This window comes from Mustela putorius, unplaced genomic scaffold (genome assembly GCF_011764305.1).
Source record: "Mustela putorius furo isolate JIRA1106 unplaced genomic scaffold, ASM1176430v1.1 tig00003836_pilon_pilon_pilon, whole genome shotgun sequence".
NCBI classification, from domain to species: Eukaryota; Metazoa; Chordata; class Mammalia; order Carnivora; family Mustelidae; genus Mustela; species Mustela putorius.
In genome coordinates, this window is record NW_025421989.1 from 6,685,462 (window position 1) to 6,697,528 (window position 12,067).

The 12,067-nt window shown below is 52.7% G+C and overlaps 1 protein-coding gene across 4 annotated transcripts in view; it reads left to right on the top strand.

Moving 5' to 3' along the window:
- Positions 1-12,067, top strand: part of WWC3 (WWC family member 3) — a 110,658-nt gene that overhangs the window by 52,187 nt on the left and 46,404 nt on the right. For 3 of the 4 annotated variants that reach the window (XM_045089282.1, XM_045089284.1, XM_045089283.1), the window contains exons 4-5: positions 557-633; positions 1,760-1,839. The exons of the other annotated variant lie outside the window; for it this stretch is intronic. In XM_045089282.1, coding sequence (XP_044945217.1) covers positions 557-633; positions 1,760-1,839 — 157 coding nt within the window. The remainder of the gene's footprint in view (positions 1-556; positions 634-1,759; positions 1,840-12,067) is intronic. 4 annotated transcript variants of the gene reach the window in all.

Sequence of the window (12,067 nt, forward strand, 5' to 3'; positions counted from 1 at the left end):
AGCCACTCACCGCCTGAGCAGCTGGCGCACCGGCACGGGCTCCCCGCTGACCGCGCCACCGGCAGTTGGTCCGCTGTGCCCGGCGCACAGCTCGGCAGCCCTCCGGCTCGCGTTCACCCCCACGTGCGGACCCTGCACACTCACGATGCCGCAAGCCTTGCCAGGAGTTTGGACCCCGGAATGGATTCGTACCGCATGTACTATTTTCAGAGTGAGAGCAGTTTTCCAGCCCACAACCCCCACCCCACCCCCGCCTGCCGAGTGTCTCTGTGGTTTTTGATCCTAGTAATTTTGCAGTCGAAGTGAACACAGAGTTTTGTTTTACCGACAGCCATGGATTTTTCTCATGTGGAATCACGAAGGAAGGCCTCATGCAGAAATCCAACATCGAGATTTGAGGATGTGAAATATTAATTCCTTAGGAGCCGGTGCTGACTTGTAAACTGATTATTGACAAGAGATTTAGAATTGAGTATTGACTCACAAGTTCCTGTCTATGTGTATTGCCTTATGTTAAAGGATCCATTATAAAATAAAATATTTTCCTTCTGTTTAGCCTTCTCTGGATATTCAGCCAATACAAAGTACGACCCATACCAAATTAAAGCAGAAATAGCAAGTCGTCGGGATAGGGTGAGTAGAATGAGCGCTTTCGTAACTAGAAGCCCCATTCGTGTTTCTGTGTAATGTTACTTATCGTGGCTCATTTAATGCCGGTCAGTGTGACTACCACTCAGATTTTGGTTTGAAGATTTTCACTTACATGGATTATTATTACATTTGGTTTTACTCTTCACGTTTTTCTAAGAGGACGGGCAAAGTTTCTTTTTGAAACAGCAGCGCATCTAACAAAAAGTCGCCTGTATCCCTCTGTGTTTTTCATAGAGCTAGACTCCTCCTGCCCAATTTGTTACGATTTGGTGACATTAAGCCCTAATCTCAAAGGACTGCTTCCCTTTATTAGTGGGATGCCAGCCTTGACCGTCGGCAGCTGGTTGCTGTATTCCTAGGGAGAGCCTTCCTGTAGTGCTGTTTGACCAGAAGGTTCTGATGGCCCTTGCGAATGACACTGGAGTTCGTTATGTGCTGCCCCGTTTCATCCCTTCAGCCCTGTCTTGGGTGTGAGGGAAAGGGGACCATTGTGTCGCAGTTGCAGCAGCAAAGCGTGGCAGACACCTTGGAAACGAGGCCTCCTCTTCTGGTGTCTCGTTCCCGAAACCAGAATGTCTCAGCGCAGTGGCTCTCAAAGCCTCGCGCACCTGAGAAACACACGTGGGGTGTCGGTGAAACGTGGGAGCTGCCAGGCCCAGCGCCTGAGTCTTGACACGGGCCTGCAGTGGGTGCTGGAAGCTGCCGACCGTGGCGCTCAGGGGCGCTCAAGGGACTGACTTTCCCTAGCGGGACAGCATGCTTTTAGCGACAGCGCTGCAGGGCGGGATCTAAGCAGTAAGCAGAGGGAAGGTGAAAAAAGTGTGACGTAGTTTACTGTTGGTGACGGGTAATCAGTGCCTTGAAAAAGAGAGCGGTGGCGGGTTCCGCAGAGGCAGGACCCTGTCGGGGATCCGGGAGGTTCGCATCTCCGCGGGACACTTCTTCCAGGATGGCCACTGGGTGTAAGCCCGGGAGAGAAATCCGTGGACGGGGGAGGCGACCCGGTGGGTTGTCAGCTAATCGGGAACGTAGGTGACAGTGCGGACAACTGCCGGCGTCATTTTCACCACAGCTTTTCTTTGAGAAAAAAAATGTCATTTGTCTTCAGCTTTCCAGACTGAAACGCGAGCTGACGCAGATGAAGCAGGAGCTGCAGTCCAAGGAGAAGGGGGTGGAGACCCTGCGAGAGTGAGTTGCCCTGATTGCGGGAGGGGCGCCCTTCCTGGCGCTTCCTCCTGTGCTCCCCTGGGCGCCGCCTGCCCTGGCCCTCCAGCCGGGCCCGCGTTCCCTTTTATGCTTTTCTTTATGCTCCTTTATTTTCCAATCCTGAAGCCTCAGAGTCCTTTTTTTCCTCAAGGGTACTCGGTTCTTTTAAGTGGAGAAACGTGGGAAACAAGACCTTTATTTTCTATTTATGCACGTTCTCTGTAGCTGCGCTGTCCAAGGCATGCAAGGCTGTTTAGATTTGAATTCCACTCTTGTTCGTTTTAGTCTCAAAGTTTTTTATTCTACAATTCCAATATCAATTCATTAGAATGAAATACAATGAAATATTCAGAACCATGTCACATAGCCGCATTGGAAGTGCTCAGCTGTCACTTGGCGGCTGGTGTAGATTTTCTCTGCCTCGGCGTGATGGACATTTTGGACCCGGTGACTCTTCGTGCATCATAGGGTGTTTAGCTCTGACCCCCTGGATGCCAGTAGTACCCTCTCTCCCGGTTGTGACCGCCAAGACTACCTCTAGATGTTGACGCTGTCACATGTTTCCTGGAGGGCACATGAGCCCCTGGTTGAGAACCACTGGGCTGGAGGCCACTGGCTTGAAAAGCACAGATAATCGAACATTCCCACTGTCCCAGAACATCCTGTTGCACAATCTGGTCTGTAGGTCTTCCTCCTGTCAGCATCTTTACAGTTAGAACTTTATCCCCACTAAGAGTTTGGGGTTGAATTTCTTTTTGGGGGAGCTATGTTAAGTCAGCAAATTCAGTGAACAAAAGTGATTTTATAAATGGTGCTACTGTTCTTTCGATAGAATTGATTTTCTTGAGAAAGGGTGGCGTATGCCTTTCGGTCAGCCGAGAGTCCATTCTGTCTTGATTCCGAGCCCGGCTTCACTTGCCGAACTTGAGCATGACCTTCACGAAACCTTCTGTGCCTACTTTTCTCATCAGTCAGTGGGGGTGGTTTTCGCTCAGGCTGCTCTGACAAAATACCGGAGACTGGGGGCTTAACCAGCAAACATTGACTTCTCACAGTTCTGGAGGCAGGAAGTCCAAAATCAAGGCATTGGCAAGTGGAATCCGGCGAGGGCCTGCTTGCTGCCTTCTTGCCCTGTCTTTATGTGCTGCTGCTGGTGGTGGTGAGCTCTGGCCTCCGGGGTCTCTTCTTTTAAAGACACTCAATCTGTCATGGGAGACCCCACTCTTCATGACCTCCTCTGTTACGGCCCCCCCCCCGAGGGCCTCCTCCATATACCATCACAGTGGGAGTTAGGGCTCACCTTGTGAACTGTGGAGGGCCAGGCACATTGGGTCTGGAGCAGCGGACATTGGGCCGAATTGTCCAGAGGGCAGCCCCAGGCCGAGCCTTCAGCAAGTGGCAGGGGTCCGTGCTGCTGCCTTCTCAGGAAGCGTGGGCCTCATGCCGCTCTCTCGAATCCTGTGTGCGGAGGCAACGACAGGGTGCCGCACCTGACGGAAGGATTGCTCTTTATAGGGGAGGGACATGAGAATGTCAGTGTTTGACAAGTGTAATTATCTCAGCCTCATATAAAGGCTGATTACCGGGCGTGTCAAACCCTGTTGTTTAATACTAGGTTGAGATTCGCTTTCTTAATCATCCAGGATTGTTTTGCTTGATGATTTGTTTGCCCAGTTTTATTTCTGGGCTTATTTATCAAGGACTTACTATAGGCACCAAAGGAGTCACAGTAGAAAGGGGAGCTGGCTCCTGCCTGAGGGGACTTGGACTTGGCTCTCTCTGGCTCTGAGACCCAACCGTGCCTTCTGCAGGTCATGGCACATGGCGGACTTCAGTAGTCCTGTCCACAGACTTAGTGTGACCTGGACCCTGTCAACCCTGCTGTCAACTTTCTGTTTCTCTGTGGTTCCCCGGCGGCGTGTGCGCATGTGTGCGAGTGCCCATGCGCTCTCCTGTGATTCAGTCCGCCGTGGGGGTTCCTTTTGTTAGTCCTGGTCAGTATAGCTTTTGAGAAAAGTTTTGCTTGGGCAGAGCCGTCTTCTTTCTAGTATCGGCTCCTGGTTTTGTGGCCCATCTTGGCCCTCTGCTGCGGTGCCTCCCAGCGCGCCGATACGGGTCCTGTAACTACCCCGGCCTCCAGATGCTAAGATGTGTGTGAGGCGGCATCTGGATGTGCTGTGGCCACACTTGCCCGTGTCACTTCTGCTCACGGGCCAGGTATGATGTAGGCAGAAGCAAATCGTTAAATTTGGGAGGCCTTCTCAGGTTTCTAGGGCTGTCTGCTTGAACTGGAGATTGACTTCCTCCTCCCCTTTGGCCACACAGTGGCTCTCTCTCATTACCGGGGAGGAGGGCGGACGCTCGGCAGGGTCTTCGGATGACACGGCGCAACCGAACGTGAGCCTCGTGCCGGCTGCACATTGCAGTTACGACCCTTGTCCCTTGTAGAAGCTCTGGGGAAGGTGATGGAGGTTCGGCGTGCTTCGGAAACACTCTGAAGCCACACAGGACCCCCAAGCCCCGGCCCGGTGCCTCTCCCTGCCGGCTCTGGCTTTGGTAGCAAGATTGAAGGCCCCAGGGCCCGTCCCCTTGGCCTCTGCCACCCTGGCTGTGGCCATTCCCTTCTGTGAACACAGAGGTTCCGACACCCCGGCAACTGAAGGCTGATCGCTAGAAAAGCAAAGGTGCTGGGGCTTGGGGCGTTGGGGGGAGTGAAGAAACCCCTTCTCTTGGCACCTCTAGGAAGTCCGTTCATTGCTTGTAGTGGATCTAATTTCAAGAAGGGGAAGAGGCAGCCTCGGGTTGTCCAGATTTATGGGATGGGAGGCAGCCAGTGCAGGGACAGCTGTGACCGGAGACCTGTGGGGGTAAATGGGTCCCTGCCCAGGGACCCATCCTTCCTCCCTGCCAGAGCCTGTGGGGATGCCCGCCCCTCTCTAGGGGAGGCTGAGGAGGGGCATAGGAGAAGGTTCTGGACCCAGCCTTGGTCCTGGGTGACTCACTGCAGCTTTCCAGCTAGAGCCACCTCGAGAGGCTGTTTAATTGTACATGCTCACTCCGTCTTCCCAGGAAGAGACAAAGCATGGGCACGCATGCCATGCTTCAAAATCTTTGCAAGTGAAAAATAATCTCGTAGCCTTCCCCTGAATTATACAGGCTATGTAGGAGACGGAAACAGCCTTATTATTTTTCTGGTGTTGAAGACTGGCTGTTAGGCTTCCATCGAAGCTTGCAGGTTGGCGTTATTATTGAGGAATTTTGAAAACCTTCTGTGAGCATGGATGATGTGATTACCTTTCCCCTACTGTGAAATCCTAACTCTAAGCAGATAATACACGAGCCGTGGCATGGAGAAGGGCTTCTTGGATGTTGTTACCAGCATTGATTTAAGGCAGAGACCCTAGGTTTTCCTCCAGAAAATTTTCTGCTGTTCTTGCTTCCCAGAATATCCAGGATATTCTTTTCCAGAGCTCCTCGCCAGGAGTTTAGCCGCTTATAACATTTTAAACTCTTACTTGTTTATCTTGGTGAGCTTTCCTGGCTAGCAAGGAAATCCATCATTACGCTTGGGTCCAAGTGAAGTAAAAGAACCTTTTGGTATTTTTTTTTTTTTTAGGTCTATGTGTGTTGTTAATTTTTGTAAATGGGAGCTGGCCATGGACACAGTCTCTGGGTTAGTGGTAGAATAGGGACGTGTGTGTGTATGTGTGTGTGTGTGTGTGTGTGTGTAACGTATATAAACTTCCACTGATGGAAAATGTCAAGTACACACAAAAGTAGAAAGAACAGTAGCGTGGAGCCCTCCTGTACCCTTCTCCACGCCTCACCACGGAGCCACATGGGGGCCGGTCCTGTTTGGTCTGTCAGCCGGCCACGTCCCCCAAACCCTTACTGCCCTATCGAGGCAAATCCCAGAATCATATTGAATCCACAAATAGCTCTTCTAAAGCTAGGGATCCCTTGTGAAAACATAACTATAATGCCTGTACCCCACTTAATAGTCATCTCTTAACATTATCCCTTCTCCAGCAAGTTTCCCCATTTCTCCGGCGAGTTTGGGTCCAGCTTCGGACGAGGCCCAGGCCCGCACAATATGCTTGGTTGGTGTGTCTCTGAATCTCTAGTCCCCTATCCCTTTTTTTTTGTCTTCCCCTTTCTGACAACTTATTTGTTGAAGAAACCAGCTTGCTTGTCCTGTAGAATTTCCCAGACTCTGGATTTCGCTGCTTTCACGTGTGTCCCCCGCCGCCCTCCCACCCCCAGCTCACACAGGTGAGTGTGGTTAGCTCGAGAGGCCTGATCTGATTTGAGTTCAAGTCCTTTTTCTCTTCTTTTTTTGGGGAAGGGGCAAAGTCTGTTTCGTAGCTGATGGTAGTGTTACTTCTGTCGGGAGCCGCAGACTCTCCAGTGACATGGGGAGTGTCCACGGCTTCCGGTGCGGTCAGCCACATCCGTCCGTTCCTAGTGTTTCCCATCAGCTCCACACCTGATGCTGGGCACGTGCACATACGAAAGCGCTCAGGATACGTTCCCACAGCGGGGTTTGTAGGGTCAGAGGGCAAATGCATGGGTCATACTGAGGAGATGTTGCCAAATCCCCCTGTTGTCTTCTTACCTCTAACCGACGAGTTTCTGTTCCCACGGCTGTGCCAGCAGAATGTGTTGTCAGTGCTTCTGTACTGCTGCCAGTCTCACAGGCGAGAGATAGGATCTCAGTGTAGTTGTAATTTGCATTTCTCTTGAGGCCTTTTATAAACATCTTCGGAGGAGTAGGAGCAGCATTTATGAGTATGAAAGTCTTTTGAAAATCGAGATTTTTGCAGTGAAAATGCTGTTGGGCTCCAGTGCCCTCAAGTTTGTGAAGGTTGTTTAGAAAAATGATCCTCCTGTAACTTGTTAACCACATCCAGGGCCAAGGGCGGGGGACTCAGGAGCAGAACGTGCACGGTTTCCCTAATGGGTGACGGACGAGAATGTGCTGAGTGTGCCAGTAGGTGTGGGAGATTTCCCTCTTGAGTTATTCTAAGATCTCCTGGAGATAGGGAGTACACCTCGTGTCCGGTTCCGAGTTGTCCTGCGGCCAGAAAGCTCATTTAACATTGCTTCAGCCCGAGTTTCCCGTGCTTACGTGCCGCTGAAGCCTCCTTCCGCCAGGACACCCGTAAGGTCCCTGTGTACCAGCGGGATGGCCCGAGATGCCCTGGGAGGGAGGCACCGTCCTGCCTGCTTCTTAGCATCTGTTTGTTGTTCATGGCATGCTGGTGCCCCTCCTGGCTCCCATTCCCTTCTTGTCTCTTCTGCCGTGGTCACCAGTGCAGCTCACCATTCTCATGCCCAAGTCATGGGGACTCTGGGTATCTCCCATGCTTGTGGCTCCTGGGCTTTCTCTCTTGCTTAGACTACGGTCCCCAGTACAAAATGAGTTGAACCCCATCCTGACCTCATTCCCCCACCCCCGGTGTCACCCCCCCACCCCCCGCTCACCTGTGTCTACCCCTGGCCACCCTGTGACTCTCCCCACTGGAACTTTTAACTCCCTGTGCCTGGGACACCCTTTTCCCACATTCCACACACCTGTTCCCTCCCTGCTGTCGTTTTCTGCTCATATGGTGTCTCACCGAGATCCTCGCTTAAATACTGGCCTGAAAAAGGACTTCTTTCCGTCACACTCTGTCCTGGAAACTGGATTCCTTTTCCTCAAAGCACCAATCACCGCCTGCCCTAGTGAGTTACTTTTTGTGGTCTGTCTTCTTGACGGGCACACCACACGAGAAGGACTTTGCATTGTGCCCAGCGCGGTCCTGGGGACGCAGGTGGGTTGCAGGCAGAGGGCAGGGCTGAGGGGCGCGCACGGACGCTGCCCCAGTTGCTGGGCCGAGGGGCCGGGGTCGCGGCTCCTGGCTGCCGGGAGCCGTTGTGCGGTCCGTGTCCCTGCCGGACACTGGCTGCCCCGTACCACAGGCGGGGGGGTGGTGTCCTCTGTAAGTCGGCCCCGTCGTCGTCTTCTGAACTGCCCTCTGGTACTCCTCTTCTGCAGCTTGCGCTCCGCTGTGGTGTAGGAATCCTAGTCCCTGTTGCTGCTGTGCAGATCCTAGAAAGGGGTGTTGGCTAGATGTTCCGATATCCAGTGTCCGCACGGCGCTTTCCTCGCCACGAGGCCAGAGCCTCTGTGCTTCGAGCTCGCCGCTGCCCGCGGCCCCTCTTCCCCGGCCGCCGGTGCGAGGAAGCGGCACCCGTGTGTCTCCTCCGGCAAGAGCGGCCTCCCTCTCCCCAGCAATTCGATCTGGGGCTTAGCGATTTCTGTGCCAGGGGGTTTCGTGCTTTCAGGAGACAGTGGGGCTGCTAACTGTTGGGACAGGCTCGGACCCACGGTATCCCAGGCCCCGGGCCCGCCGGGTGCAGCTGGGCCGTGACCCCCCGCGCTGCGCCGCTGACTCTGGGGCCTGGGGCGGTGGGGGCAGGAGGGGCACGAGCACTGTTCTGGCTGTGGCTCTGCTGCCCCACGCACGACCTGCTGCTGGCAGAAGCTGCTGGAAGCTGCCTGAGGAGCATTCAGGGCCGCCTGCCAGAGCTGGTGGGGTAAAAGATAGAGTCGGAACCAAACTTCGCATTCTTTTGGGTTGTCGTGTGTGGTGTTAGTGCGGGCTAGCTTTAGACGCTTGCTGTGGGCTTATGGAGCCGTTTGGTTTGGGGGCCTTCAGGGTTTGACGTGGTGTGAGTTGGGAGGCCTTGACTTTGAGTGTCTTGCGAACCCGGTGAGGAAGAAGTGAGTGCCAGTGTGAGGGGCCTGGCTGTGTCCCTGACTGGCTCTGTGACCTCGAGCCAGTCCTGGAGGACTGCTTTGCTTTGAAAAGCAAAGTGCCTTAGTCCCCGCGGGCTCCTCTAACCAAACACTACAGACTGGGTGGCTTCTAAACAACAGAAATTTATTTCTCGAAGTCCTGGAGGCTGAAAGTCCAAGATCCAGGTGCCTGCGTGGCCGGGTTCTGTGTCTGCGGACGGCCAGCTTCCCAGTTCCCGAATAGCTGTCTTCTCGCTGTGCCGTCACGTGACGGGAGGGGCAGGGACCTCTGAGGGGTCTGTCTTATCACAGCACTGATCCCTTTCATGGGGGGCTTCTCCCTCATGACCTGAGTACCTCCCGGAGGCCTCAGCACCGAGCACATCCACACGGGGAGTTAGGGTCCCAGCGCGTAGCCGGGGGCCGGGGGAGCTCAAGCGTCCTGGTCGTAGCGCACTGTAGAATAACCTACATTTTTATTGTACTGCCTTTTGTTCAGCGGTTATCGCTTTTCTGTCATTTGATTTCAGATGTACAAGCACTCGCTTGGGCTCTTAGTTAAAATTAAAAAAAAGAAAAGACTGTTCTTTTGGCAGTGACAGATGTTACTGTTTTCTTTATGAAATGGAATATATTGGTATTTTAGAAAATACCAGATCCCTGACAACATCTTCTGAATTTGATCAAAGCTCTAGAGGGAATTCTCTCTCTCTCTCTCTTTTTTTCTTTCTCTAGAGGAAATTTGAGCAAAGGGAGAACGTTCTCAAAGAAATGAATCTTGCAGATATAAAGGAAGAGGCTTCCTACCCTTTGCAGTTTTTATTAGGTGAAGATTTATCACAGTTGAAAATTGAAGTGGTGTGAATTCTGGGAAACATTGCTTGTCCGCGTAAAAGCATGCGGGCCCGACCTTGGCCGCTGTGAGCAGGTGCGCGCCTGCAGCGTCTAGGGCCATCTCTGCACTTGGCTGCCCAGTGCTGACTTGAGAACTGGGGGATGGGGGTTTGAACCCGGGCAGCTCTGCCAGATCTTAGCTTCTCATCCTGGGCCACTTAGTTCAACGCTCTGAGGCTCAGGTTCTTCATTATAAAATCTGAGAAGGTCCTGCTTATCCCATAAAGCCGGTGAGGGGGTTCCAGGAGGCGACAGATGCAAAGCACACAGCCAGACCCCAACACCCAGTAGGTGCTTCACACATCGAACTATTGTAATGTACTCTTTATACAAATAATTATGTAATATCAAATAGTATATGCTATATCAAATGTTTACGTAAGGTTATGTTTAGTACATAATAATCTTTTTGTAGGAGTATATTCTCATATAACGTAATAGTAATATGCAATATTATTAACGTAATATGTAATGTATACACATATAATGTAACAATAATATATAACTTTTAAACAGCAGTATTCTGTCTGAAATACCAGGACTTCAAGATCATGTTTCCTGGTAGCTTTCATACTTTGTAAACAGGGGCATCTTCTCCCCTTTCCTTTCCCGCAAACGACACCTTCTGTGCATCTCAGACGTCCCCTGTCCGAGACAGAGCAAACAGAAGGTGCTTGCCCTAGCAGGGGTAAGGCTCTCTAGGGGTCCCCAAGCCGAGGCCGAGGCTCTCCCTTTAGCTGCTCCCGACACCAGGGTGCCCTCAGAACAGAGTGGAAACAGCTGTTCTCGGCCAATCTGCTTTCTCTTCGAGGTCTCAGAGCCACTTGGGTAGAGCTCAGAGTGCAGGTCCGTGGCCTTGAAGTTGAACTGTCATCCTCCGAGGTGCTCTGCGGTGTCTGCTGGGCAAATGAACGACGGGTCTGCTGATCCCCCCTCCCTGAGGGGATTTGGGGCCCAATCGTAGAAGCTGGTGGCTCGACAGGCTGCTGCCTCAGTCCCTGGGGTTGCTGGTGGCCACACTTAGGCTTTATTGCTGCCAAAAGCCAGAAGGAAGCCACGACACCGAGGTGGGACGCTGCAGCTGACACGTGTAGCGGCTCGAGCCACAGCCTCAGCACCACCTGTGTGTGTCTGCCCTTTTCTGGTTGTTTGATTAGCCTCGATTTTCAAGCAGTTGAAAATGTTTTGCTCTGTGTAGTGGAGTTCCTCTTCTCTGCGCGGGGGGCAGTGTCAGATGATGATCTGTTGGCTGTGATCTTTGCTCTAGAGGAGCAATAGACCTGTTAGCAGAGGGGCTGGTCCTTGACCGTTAGAGAGGAATCCGCTTTCTCTGTCCCTGGGATTTTTGTCTAAGAGTGATGTAAATCGTTTTCTACTGACTTTATCAGCCTTTGTGGGTTGTCGGTTGTGACATTAAATGAGACGTATTGGAAAGCCTTTTATCAGAAGATGAATACAGGGAGGCATTATTACATAAACGAGTCTGAATTTTCTCTGCAAGAAAAATTGGGCCACTTCTTTGGCTGCTGGGCTATGAGCTAGATGACCTTCAATGTCTGCCTTCTGTTAGATACTCTCGGTTCTCTGTGAAACAGCCAAAAGGGGAAAACATGTGGCCCGGCCATGTTGGGACGTAGGGGTGTCACGGTGGCTTGTGTGGGGACCCATGAGGCAACTGCATCCAAGCCACGGAAGAGGACTTCGGACCAGTTTTCATAAATACATCATCTGTAGCCGATGCAGGCCCAGCAATGCTCTAGAGCCCTGGGGTCTGACCCCAGAAGGAGGGCACGGGTTCTTGCCGGTTTCATTTGTCCTCGTATTCCATGGGGGCTGATGGCTCAGATCAGCTTGGGGTTTTGAGTACCGGAGCTGGTGAGTTTTTGACTTTGTGTCCCGTGAGTACGCAGCTTTGGCGTTGTCCTGACAGGCAGAATAGTCCTCGTGGACATTACATGTACGGTGCCCGGGTAGGCCTTTGTCAAGGACCCAGATTCCCCGGTCACGTGGGGGAAACGGTTTCGTGTAAGGACCTGTGGAATAGGGATCTGGAATCTGAAAGGCCTGCTCACGGCTTTGCAGAGGAGGAGCTCATGCCGCTTGTGGACCAAAGTATTCCAGCCTCCCGAGCCCTGAGGGCCTCCAAGGCTCAAGATTTGGTGGGGAAGGTGAGACAGAGGGCGCGCTGTAGGAGGCTGCCGGCTCCGTGAGGGCCCGAGCCAAGCCTCGGCTTGGTCAGCAACCACTTCCACCACCCAGACCCGGCCTCGTGTGCGCGGGGGCAGATGGGTCGGAAGGAGAGAGGGACGGAGGGCGGGAGGAGGTTGGAGTGGATGGAAGGAAGCGTGACCGGGTGTGGGATGGAAGGAAAGAATTGGAGAGGTGAGTAGGAGGGGGCGAGAGAGAGAGAGAGCAACTGGAACCAGAATGAGGTAGAAGAAAGGTAGAGGAGACAGGGAGTTCGCAGTTTTATATGTGGGCCTCATATTGCATCGTTCACAACTTTTCTTCTGTCCCTTATGTGCTTGCGCGCAG